This window comes from Arachis duranensis, chromosome 7 (genome assembly GCF_000817695.3).
Source record: "Arachis duranensis cultivar V14167 chromosome 7, aradu.V14167.gnm2.J7QH, whole genome shotgun sequence".
Classification (NCBI taxonomy): domain Eukaryota; kingdom Viridiplantae; phylum Streptophyta; class Magnoliopsida; order Fabales; family Fabaceae; genus Arachis; species Arachis duranensis.
Window position 1 is genome coordinate 25,810,114 of NC_029778.3, and position 13,006 is coordinate 25,823,119.

The 13,006-nt window shown below is 33.8% G+C and overlaps 1 protein-coding gene across 1 annotated transcript; it reads left to right on the forward strand.

Annotated features, from left to right (window-relative positions):
• The first annotated feature begins 1,103 nt into the window (after positions 1-1,103).
• Positions 1,104-2,048, forward strand: LOC127740610 (protein STICHEL-like 3). Its single transcript, XM_052251751.1, has 2 exons — positions 1,104-1,158; positions 1,501-2,048. Exon 2 carries the CDS (start codon positions 1,518-1,520, stop codon positions 1,830-1,832), a length of 315 nt encoding a protein of 104 aa, XP_052107711.1. The 5' UTR covers positions 1,104-1,158; positions 1,501-1,517; the 3' UTR covers positions 1,833-2,048.
• Positions 2,049-13,006: the final 10,958 nt, after the last annotated feature.

The window sequence follows — 13,006 nt, forward strand, 5'->3', positions numbered from 1 at the left end:
AGCTATAATTTCTTACTTCTAGAACGAGCTTTTGAGATGCAAAATCACGTTGACGTTCAAAGAAAAAAGAATTACCAAACATCAAAAAATAGCGTTCAAAATACCTAAACGCACTTTTATCCTCTCCAACGTGTTTTACAAACATACCCTAACTAGTTTTCTCTAAGGTATAGAGCAATTAGCTTGACTTCAAATGAAAATAAGTAAATAAATTAGGAAGGGCTTAAATAAATTAGGAAGGGATTCGGGGCTAATTTTTTTGTGTTTGTTATGGTACGATGATAAATTCATACGTATCGATACGTTTAAAATATGGATAAATAATAATAAATCATGTGGCATTTTTTTTTCACATCAGCATTTAATTTTTTCTTTTTTAAATATATATTATATCAGCACTTTTACTAATATACCCCTTTAATTAAATAAAAATAAAAATATATTTTTTATTTAATTTTATAAAAAGTCTTAAACATCTTTATTTTATTTGACTAGACAAAAATACCCTTTTAAATAATCAAATTTTAGAATTCAATTAATCCTAATTTTATAGTTTCAATTAATTTAAACAACAAAACAAAAACATATTTAAAAAAAACAAAAATCAATCCTTCTTCGTCTTCTCCAATTCCTCTAATCATCCATCTCCTCTCTGAAGCAAAGCAAAACATATCAAAAAATAAAAAATCAATCTGTACTTTATCTTCTCCTAATATCATTCGTGCCCGGTCCCCTTTGAAACACACCAAAACGGTAAAACCCTAGCAATAATTGACTTCATTGATCTCGGTAGCTAGCCACCCACAGAATTTAAAGAACCTAAAGGAGAAGGAAGGCTAAACAACTCAACTCGGTAAACGCTACGTCTTTCTCCTCTATGAAAGTTCTTTGAATGCCCCTTCACCCTCCATCGTCGAGCCCTGTCCAGCCGTCGTCGTCCAGCGCCTCTCCCTTTTTGGCGCCTCTCCCAGTGTGTCTGGTTCTGCCACTCAACAAACTTATTCCCATATGGCCAACAAGAGTATAATGAATGGAAGGCAGATATTGAGTAAAAACCATAAAGGTATTGAAGAGATGTGGTTAGAGGTTCTTGAGTTACTGGACTGAGAGAATTTTTGTATAAAGAAGGCAAGCTGATCTCTGTCAGTTTTGGAGCAGGTAAACATCAATTCCTGGCTGTTCATTTTTGCATGTTGCTTTGTGAAGAATTAGGTAAACTGATTTATGTATTTGATTACACTTAATGTTAGTCAACTGAAGGGCCTTGAAGCAAAATGCATTGAAAACTTGCTTTTGGGTTCGTCATAAAGTTAACAGTGATTTTTAATCCAGTTATACAGCTTTTTATTTGCTTTCATAAGTAGCTTTCTTTTTTGTTTAATGTGTTGATATTGTTGTTATTATTATGGTAGGTTGCTTATGTGTCTCCCTCCTGTTTTTGTTGTTTGTATTGACAATTAGTTACCATTTATTTAATGATAGAGATACAATATTGTGCAGCTTCAACTGTGCAGCTAATGTTTAGTTCTCAAATGACGAAATCCACGGCTGAGAAGTTCACAGGTCACATTTTACAAGCATTTGAATCTGTTCTCGGAACATCTGTAACGATAGAAATTAGATGCGAGTCAACTAGAGATGCAGGCTCAACTGTTCAACTTCCTCTTACATTGCCTGCTATTGATGGTAGTTCGTCACACATTAGAGAATTAAGTGGTGTCGGTGTCGATGTCGCTCGAGCTCATCCAAGGGGTGAAATCATAGAAGAACCAGCTTCTCCAACAGAGCACAAGAATGATGCACAGCAAGTTGATGCTCATGCAACATCTTAGAGAAGTGTATAAGGTTCAAGCATAGGGCAAGCATCAGCTTCCCAAAGAAATCCAATAGTTAAGTCTCACTTGGACTGCAGAGAGCTTAGGGAACAAGGTCAAAGTAAAAGTATTGTAAAAAGTAAGGTATCTCTTGCTCATGTAATCCAGCAGGCGGAAAGCCAGCGAAGTGGGTGGTCGAAACGCAAAGTAGTTTCCATTGCTGAAAAGCTTGAACTAGAGAATCTATATGTTGCTTCTTTATCCATTTTCTTTCGATGTGTACACTTCATAATTCAAGGATGGTAGCTTGCTTAAAATCTCCATTAGCCTGGGTACTAGTAGTATTTTTCTATTTCAGTAAACTAGTAGTGTCTCTTTTGTAACTGCCTATTGATTCTAAAATTCTTACTCTGCAGGAAACTGGAACCAAGATCAAGGAGCTTACTTTGCTAGAAAGCATCAAGAGCAACCCGTCAGAAGGTAATCATATTTTGCATGATCTAAATTTAATGTTAGAATTCATACATGAACCTTTTTCCTTTGAAATAAATAAAAATAATATTTTATCCACCATCAAGAATATATTTAAACTTTTCAGGCAAGACTATTAACTAGAAATACAACAGTGTTGATGCATATGCTTGTAGTTTTTATGCTTCAGCTTCATATGTTGTGATTGTGTTGGTGAAAGTGCATATTTTTAGATTTTTTTTGCATTTGCTTTGATTACTATACACATTATTGATTTATTTGATTGCATTGGCAGCTGTCCCGCTTGAAAATTCGAACCTGAAAACCAAGAGCATTGCTGAAGTTAGTCTCATGTGGGAGATGTCTCTCTTCAAAATCTCCAAGATAGTTTTGGGAATCTCTTAGAGAATCCATCCCACTGCCATTGTAATTTGTATTTGCCTGTATTTAGGCCAGTTTTTTTCCTCCTCATGTTATAGGGTCCAATTTCATAAGGCCAATCCTTATTTTCATTTAGTCTAATAAAAAGCATGTAATTATATATCTAATGAAGAAAAATTAGGAATGTAGTTGATGTAGTTATTCAATTTTAGCGATAAGATGTATATTTTTCCTTTCAGGCATAAATTTGATGAAAAAATTAAATTTAGATTCAATTCAAAATTTTCTTAACTACTATGGCAGTATCTTTTGTTGGAGCTCTATTAACTGGTCTCAATTATTGCTTTGGTTGTTTTGTTGAACAAAAAATGTAAGCAAGAACTTGTCTTATTTCAAGATAAATCTGTGAGTTCAGTCTTGTGTCTTGAACCCATTTTTGTTAATTTGGTTTTATATCATATTAAGTAATGATAGAGGACTATAAAAGCGTGCATATAAACAGTATAGTTAGATGACTCAAAATTACCCACTGAGTTTTTTACCCACTGAGCTTTTTTTAGAATCTATACTCCCCTTTTATAAGATTGAACATGACTCAGAATTAGATGAACAAAATCAGAGAGTTACATTTATTACATAACAAAAAATAGTAACATGTAACTCGATACATTAAAACAAAAATGAACCTTTGATCTACTACACCTTGCTGCCTTAATCTACAAAATATATCTTGACAATTCAAGTCAAGAATACCAAAATTTGTGCTACCGATGAAACACTAATAGAATACAAGATATTCAATTACAAAATTTTAAAATGGAAGTGATGAATGATTGGGCTTAAATATTGATCATCGCCAGGCAATTTGTTTCCTCCGGTTTGATAAACTTGGAAAGCACCTTCACATCACAAATCCAATGGAAGCATCAAGAGATAATTGCTGAAAACATGACATGAAGTTGGTCAGCAGGCGAGTCGTAGGAGCTACACAAATATAGCAATTGAGAAATCTTATATGCACTACTTAGTAGTTAGTATACACTTCTCTTATATACTTATTAAAAGTGATTGATAAAAAGTGAGAGAAGATAAAATAATCCTCTTTTATATCATAAATGAAAGGTGTACAAGAAAGGTGCGCAATAAAAGTGGTACATTTCTCCATTGACAAAGTATTAATGAGGGCCATATAGCAGTAGTAGTTGATAACATCAACATTCAAGCCCTGAGATGACCAAAACAAGCATTAATGATCTTATGCTTAAAAAGGAAAAGTCAATTTATATATATATCTGTAGATAAATAAGTTATTATAGCTTCATGCATCACTTAACAACAATCCAACTGAAGGACTTACTTTGAAGATGTTGCTATGAAGGTTTCAGATATCCTGCTCATCCATCTCCTCAAGAATAACATATTTGCCAGCAGAATCTGTTGTGTGAAGTACTGCCACCTCACCTTCACCAAAATGGCCCTTCTAAAGCTTCAGATATCTAAAATAGAAAAATAGACCGAAAAAACATATAAACAAGCATAATAGAATTAAAGAAAAAAGAATTTTGGAAGAAAAGTTTGCTGATGACTTATTTGTACCAGTTGAATAAACTGACACCAAACAGAATAGTGCAGAGACCGAGTCCTTTCACCCATGTAAATTTATCATGAAAGTACAATACCGCAACCTACAAATAAACAGCATATAATCAGAAAGCGCAAATAAATCTACAATCAGCAACCGCAACACTAAGAAACCTCTATCCTATTCGAACATAACATGCAACAGTTATAAAAAAATAAAATACTAAATTAATTCATATACTGAAGCAATGTAATCTTGACAAAATGATACCGAAAGGATCTGGTAATAAACATACAAGATTAAGAGGAACCACTGGATATTCATATCAAAAGATAAGAACAATATCGAAGCGTAGTTCATACCAATATGGTGACGGCCTCCTTGACTACCCCTGCTATTGTGACTGTGGCTGCACCGGTTACTAAGACCAAAAAATATTCAGTTAACACCTGGAACAAGAAAAAATATCATATAGTTGCCTGTTGAGACTATAAGTTTTAAGCAGAAGAGAAAGAAAAGAGAAGAAGAAAGATTATTAAACAATATGGACACATTAGTCTAATAGAACATGATGTGTTTACAAGAGAGGAATACTATCTCTATTTATAACGAAGTGAAATCCTAATCCTAATTAAGGATTAAGGAAATGAGTGACATAATCAATCAGAAACCAAGAATTTATCAATGGAATTAAGAGTTATGAATTCATCGAAGCAAGGCAGCAACTAGAGTTTAGTGACATAATCCTAATCCTAACATAAACAATATCAACTTCAGAAATTACAAGGACAAATGGAAAAACAAAGAGACTTTTCCAAGAATGATTTATACAACTGAAGTTTACATCATAGAAATGAAGCACAAGGAAGATTGGATATATAACTGAAATTTTTCCCCGAAAAAGACAAACTCATTGGTTGATAGCTGCATTCAGAATTATAACCATATATTCACATAAAAACAGAAAACAAAGAAAAATCCATGGAAGAAGATGAAAATGCTAGGTTGAACCTATAAAATAAAAAATCATGATTGTTTTGAAACACCACAATAATACAAGGAAACGGAAAGTATCTTTTAGAAAGCTGATGCCAAAATTAGCGACTTTACTGCAAGAAATGTCAAGACTCTCCAAACACGCCAACTCTGGAAGCAAATTGAATAAAATACATTGTTCTGTTAATCATTGAACCATGTGTTGACTAAGACAACAATGACTATACTTCCATATTAAGCTATATAAAATGCACATGTTTAACACCATGGACTATTCCACTGTATAATCTTTCCGTAGAGAACTACCCATTAGAAGAAAAAAATGAATATAAAGTTAGCCAATACAATGAATTTAATGAAATATATAAAAGCACGGGATGATATATTTAATTAAGCCAAAGAGAAATTAACAAAGGCCTTACAACATTTCAAGGAAGCAATATCGAAAATAACACAACTGGAAAATAAGTTAATTCAGGGGTACATCTAAACTCCCCCAAAAATAAATTGGGATAGGATCTTGTAGTTCCTGTATTTGTTGTTGTTAATTACTTAGTTATCTTATGTAATAGTACTGTGCAGGAGAAGATGACAAAAATTGAGTTTTTATCACCAGTGGTGAAGTCTCTAACAAGAGATGCAGAAGAGAGGAGGGAACAGTTTTAACATGGCAGGAGCAATTTTACCATGGCAAGTTTTCATCTTCCACTCAATGAACAATTTATTAAATCAACCACAGCAAAACACAATATAATAATCAAAATTACAAATACAAGAAATAGAAAGGGAGGAGCTTGAAATCGCGACGGAGATGGCTGAATAGAGGCAGACAATGGCGGAACGGTGGCTGAAAGGCCACGGAACAGAGGCTGAACAGAAGGCTCGAACACACAGCGAAGAGGACTGAACAGAAGGCTAAGCAGCTCAAATAAGGGTTGGCCGAAAAGGGTAGAACAAGGGTTGGCCAAAAAATAGACGCAGAAGCTTGGCCAAAAAGGAGGCGGATGCGCGGCGAACAAAGGCGACGTTGCGCCAAAGCTGTAGCAGTGGCAGTGGCTAGACATTGAGGAACGGCAACGAGAGATGGCTGCTTCGGTGCTTCCTCCAAGCTACGTTCGAGTTCTCTTCTGTCTTCTCTGTGTTCTTCAGTGTGTTCGTTCAGAGGCCAGAGAGAGGGAAGTGAGGGAGTGAGGAGGAACTCGATGAGAGGAAGGAGGAGAGTGGCTGAGTGAGACTGTGAGAGAGGAGAGGCCAAGAAGGTGCTGCGCATTTTGGTTACTGCTTAGGGTTCCTCTAACCAGTGGCACCGTTTTGAGATAATTTTAGAAAATCGGTCGGGTCCCAGTTCGATTCGACCGACCGTTTTTGATTGGTTCGACGGTCCAACGATGGTTTCTGAATCTTTCGGTTTTCATATATGACCGATTCATTTTTTATACCGGTTCACGGTTCGACTGACATGTTCGAACCAGTTTTCAGAATCTTGGTCCAAACCGCTTTTCCCTTCGGTTCACGATTTGACCGGTTCGACCAGTCGATTCGAACCGTTTTCAGAACTTTGCATTTTTCCCTTATTCTAAAAATCCGGCCAGGTGACGGTTCGGTTCGATCGACCAGTTCTTGGCCGGTTCGACGGTTCAATTGCGGTTTTTGAAATTGGGGTTTTAACATTTATCCGAATTTTTTTTGTAGCGGTTCATGGTTCAACCGGTTCAACCGGCCGATTCGAACCAATTTTCAGAAGATAGATTATAACCATTCTCTCATGTTGTTTTTATTTTAAAATTCTTAATATATTTTAGTATCAAATTTTCAATTAAGCTTACAACACAGAAGTGGTTCAAGGAATCAAAATGCTAGAGTGAAAATTAAGCTTCACATAAATTCAACTATAATCGAACTAAAGATAGAAACATTAATTTTCAACAAGAGTCCATAAAAAATATAGTGTATAATAATTTTTTAAGTAAAAGAGATGAAACTAACAGGTCTTAGTAGTTAATATAAACTAAACATGACTACATGACAATTACAATTATTTAATTTTTGTTTGACTCCTTTTGTTTATACTTATTGTAATTTCTGGTAGCATATTCAATAATATTACTCAGCATCAAGTTGTGGGGCTTTAATTAGAATCAAATCCAACGCAAGTCGCATCCTTGTACCATCATTAACCTGAAAAATATAAATATTTTAGGTTACCAACAAAACCATACACATTAGCAAAGGAAGTACTATTTTTTTTAACAAAAAAAATTACATTTATTGTATAACTATACGTCTTCCTGTAGTTTGTCATCTAGGTTGCCACCCATACCCCACAATCATTACTATGTTAAATAAGACGCGGTTAGCTTATGCAGATAAAAAATTAAAAAAGGAAAACACAAATACAGATATTCCTTACGAGCCAGGAGCTTGTTCTCCTATTTCTAGCATATTCACAAATGCAAAATCAAGTATCCTTGGCCTGAACGGAGTGTTGTATTTATAGAACGAGTCATACTTGAGCATATCTTCCAGATATTTTGCCTATTTATATAGGGAAAAAAATTAAATAAAGGACGATATTTGAAACCTAAAAAAATGTCATAAAAGTGAAAATGGGAAAAGTTAATTTACCAGGTTTACTATACTCGATCTCTTTTGCTCTTTATCTGTAGCAATTGGTAGGGAGTCTAGCAGAATTGTTTGATGATTGCATAAATAAAAAATAACCAGATACCAATGTGTGTTGTTCTCGTTGACAGGTAAAAAATCTAGTACCAACTTTCACGTATTAGAATATTACTAGATACAATTTTTTAAAAAAATAAAAGGTATAGATCAGTTCATAAAGATAAATGCCATTAAATAATAAAAAAAATAAAAATACAATAAATCATATACCCTTTTTAGACCTTCATCAAGTTTTCCCATAAATTCTTTTTTATAATATTTCAATAGAACTTCAATTTTGGTATCATATTGCAGTATGAATGTCTGAATTTAATAGATAGGGGCTAAGTCAGTGACACCAATTAAGTAATAAGATAAAATAAATAAAAATGGTAACAAGCCTGAAAAAGACATTGCGTACCGAAAATACAGCTGGCAAATACCAATGTGTTTGACATCCTATTTCTTTCTCCTGCATGATTAGCATAGTAGCCACCAAATCCAACACCTATGTGGTAAATAATAAATATATTAGGAATTAAAGTATAATAGAGATAGCAGTTTAATTATGCACTTACATCCCCATGTACCCACTCCTTGGGAATTAATGACTTGAAATTGCCACGAGTTTCGCTAAACTTGTTTGTTGTCGCCAATACCTCATCACTACAAATACAAATCACATTAATATTAAATTATTTTTTAAATTTTCGTAGATAGATAATGAGATATTTAACCTTTTTTTATTTGGTGCAAACACATAGGTTGCCATTTAATATCTAAGTCATCCAAATCCATGTATGCAGGAGGCTTAAATAAAATCGGGATTCACTGCAAAAAAAATGGTGATATCACTAAGTTATGTAACCGTAGAGGATTCATGCGAATGCTTGTGATATGAGAACTTACAGATGGCCATTCATTTCTCTGTTTATTGTGCTCGATTTTTTTCGGGTTTAGGGTAGGCATGCTAATAGAATATCCACTTGGTGTACTCTTTTTTAAGAGTGCCTTTTGCTCCTCGGTTAGAGATTTGTGTGAGGTCCCTGGTGGAGTTTTTTTATTTTTTGAAAAGTTGTCTTTAATGGAGGCAGCATTCACACCAACCTTATTTTCAGACAAATGTAAATTCCAGACAATTCTTCTCTTGGACGTAGATATCTTCTTATCGCATACACTTGTCTGTTTTGATGACTTTTTATTTGTACCAGAGTCAGACTGATGATGTTGTGGAGACTTTAGCAGTTTAAGAATTTTATCTGTATCTCTTCGATTAGTAGATTGAAAAGGATATAAGAGAGTAGGAGGCTGAAAATTTGTGACAGTTGGACCTACAATAAATGATGGTGAGAATATGTTGTATAGTGATGGATGCATGGTTGTCGGATATTGGTTAGAATATACTGCAGCAGTATGAAATCCGGGGTACATAGAATACAAAAATTGGAGTATGTGAGGTATATGGTTCAAGTACGAATAATGTAAGAGTTGGTTATCAATAGCAATAATGTTAACATCCCTTGTGTCTCTCTTGTTCTCGCTACGTTGAGGTGATCCGGATGATTCTCACTTACCCATATCAAACACTCAAGCATATATGTAACACAATTAGAATTTTAATGTAAATATAATTTGCTAATGATATGCTGAGAAGTGTTTTTATATATAGAATAAAATTTTGTTTGTTTATTCTTTATTATTGAAAAATATCTTTCAAAAAGATTTTATTATTTTTTATATATATATCATATAATATAATTATAAAGAATATGTATCTATGATTGTAATTTAAAAAGATATACTCTTTAAAGTGGATGAATCAGTTGGATTTCTCCCAAACCTTACATATTTGAGAGCTTCAAAGTGCACTAAGTTAAGAAAGTTTCTTTCAATAATTTGTCTGCCTTCACTAGAGCACCTTTCCTTTAACTGTTGTAGAAGACTTGGACTCTTCCCAGACATAGTGGGAAAGATGGATAAGCTATTAAAGATTTGTTTGAAAGCTACTTCTATCCAAGAGCTTCCAGATTCCTTTGATGATCTTGTAGGACTTCGCTATTTAGATTTGACAAGTTGCGAGAAACTTGGTTATCTTCCAAGAAGCTTATTTATGCTGCCAACTTTTGTCACATTGAAAGTTGGAGGATGCCCTCAACTTGGTGGATCATTTGCAAGATTCAGAGAAAGCCTTTCAACTACTGCAGAGAGCCGTCCAAGTTTAAAAACTCTGCATTTCAGCCATGCAAGTTTATGTGATGAAGATTTTCATGTAATTATACAGAGTTTTTCCAAACTTGGAAGTCTTAAATGTTTCATCAAACAAATTTGTGTCTATTCCAGCTGCGTTCAAGAATCATCCTACTTGACAAGTTTGGATTTGAGTTACTGCCTAAATCTTCAAGAAATTCCAAAACTTCCCTCTAGTGTTAGGAAAGTTGATCTGAGACACTGCAATTCCTTAAGTGCAAACACAACAAGTATGCTATGGTCACAGGTTTGTTACTTTTAATCATTTTAAATCTTTTTAACCAAAATAATGATTAAAAAGAAGAGAGAGAAAAATACTGAAGCAATATTCTTCTACAAATAGAGCCATCGGATGTACAACGTCAGAGAAATAGTTATAAACTTGCCATGGCTGTTACTCTGAGAAGTGCAGAGGTGTTACATACATAGATTAAATGAACCAATATGTATTAGAGACTCTGAGAAGCATATATAGACTTTGAGAACCAATATGACATGTAAATTAGATGTAAGCTTTTGAATTTCTTATTATTTGAGGATGTGAATGAATTGTGTTGGTCCTCAACCATGAACATTTATATAGATGGAAGGATATGTTATGAATATGTAGCTACTTGAATGATTGGTTGATGAAGGCTATGAGATGGGACCTATTAGGAAACAATGGCATGTAGAGATAACATGGTATTGTCTTAAAGAACTTTCATGTGTACCAACTTCTTATTCCACATAATTCAAGGTCCTCATTATAGAGGGTAGGCAAAAAAATTGTAACTTATTAGAAATGTTATTGATAAATTAATCATTAACTTGTATTTTATTCGATGCTGCAGACACTTGCAATTACCCATGAAAATTCAATTGGAGCACTAGGCAGTCCTTTAGAATCTTGTTGAAATTACAAATGTCTTTGTTGAGAAAGACGTAGAAAGCTATGCTTGATTACTATGTTTCAGGGGAATGGCAAATTTGATTCTATTAGAGCTGGATGAGCCAGATAAATAGGTTTATAGGCATTACAATTTATCATCATGTAGCAAGCTGTACTTGATTGTACTTGAGAAGTAGATGTGACCGGCGACTTAACTTTTGTGTAAGGAGAAGTTTATGGGATGACATTTCTTTCTGTTTTTATTTTCTGGTCAATGTGGCATGTTCATATGGAGCTTGTATCCAATTTTAAGCTCAGAAAACTCGGGAATTCTATTTGAGTTGCCCTTCTAGTGAGATAATTAAGTAGTGAAACTCTATTTCTAATGTACTGGTGTCATCATTTGTTGGAGTTTTCCATTTTAAATTCTTCAATAATGTCTTTCATTTAAAGTAATCTTATTCAAGGCACCATCCAATGCCAAAAGTTGAGATTTGAGTCTTAGTTAATTTGGTTCCCACATTAATTTGAATAATTAGAAATGTCTTATTGGTTTCAATATCCAATTCATGTACATACTATTTTATTTTGAATTTAATCTTTATACAACAAATTTTTTGAAGTTATCCCATTTTTCCCCTTTTAATTTTATTCTTGTTATTCTTTATTGTGATAATGATAGTTATTATGATATATGAGAATAGTATTACCCAAAATAAAAAATGCAAAAGCTGGTGAGAAAAAAAAAGATTATTGAAAAGAGTAATTTGGATAAGAATGCCAAATACAAATAGGACCATTTGGATAAGAATGCTTTCCAATCGAAGTTTTAACACAAGGACATAACCAACAGAAATTTGATTTTATATTTTGATAAGTAAAAAGAGCGCTAAGTTTTCATCAATTATGCACTTCACTACTTAATTTTCAAGCATTCGAAAACCTAAACTGTTCATTTTTTTCACATAAGCAAATGCACTGATTAAGCATGGATTAATCAAAAGTAAACAGCACCAAATCCATAGCAAGGGGATCAAAACTCGTGATAGATTCCAGAAAATAATCAAGTGATCGATCATATGACAAGAACAAAGCATTACTTACATGAAGGTTGAAGATATGCAAGATAACACAATAAATATATAGAGCACCATATGTAATCAACAAACTGAACAAAGATCACAAAATACAAGCAAAGCAGGATGGATCTCATAAAACATTCTAGTTAAGTACTCTTGCTTCTTGAATTAAAATATTTTTCTTCAACTACATATTCTACACCCTGTACAAATTAAACCCAAGATATTTAAACACTAAAATTAGTCAAATAAGCCAATTTTCCTTTTTCTTTAATATGCTTACATTGCATAAACTATTTCCCCACTGTTATCGATATCAAGGTCAGGATCATCGAGCTCTAAGTCTTCGTCCATGTCGTCAATATCCAAACTGCCGTTAAGATAACGGTTCAAAGACTGAGTTCTGGCTGCAGGAATTGTAGCCTCGGCAATTAACTGCATGATTTCTTCAATGCTCTACATTGGTTGTTCAGGCTCCTCAAACTGGGTGTTTGTATAGTCAACCATGAGATCAGCTGGGAGGTTCTTCAAGAACCACGGATGGTTTCTAATCTCAGGAATGTTTATTCTCTGCTTTTAAAAGAACATTAGTTTCCAACTGCAATGTTAATGCCACATGTGCACGGTAACAAGAGAAGAAAAGAAAGAAAATACGGCAAAATTGTAGATTAGAACATTTAAAATCCAATTCAGTTGTCTAAGGAAAAATGTCATAATAGAAACTGACTTGCATAGGGTCAGCGACAAAGATCCTTGAGACCAGATGACGGCATTCAGGTGATATGTTAATACTGTCAGGAATTCAGTACTGGATTTCAAAATTCTCTGCAAGAAAAAATCAATAGTTTTAGAAAAGGAATTCAATGATATTGCCGCATTAACCAGAAAGGATGCAAAAGGCTAC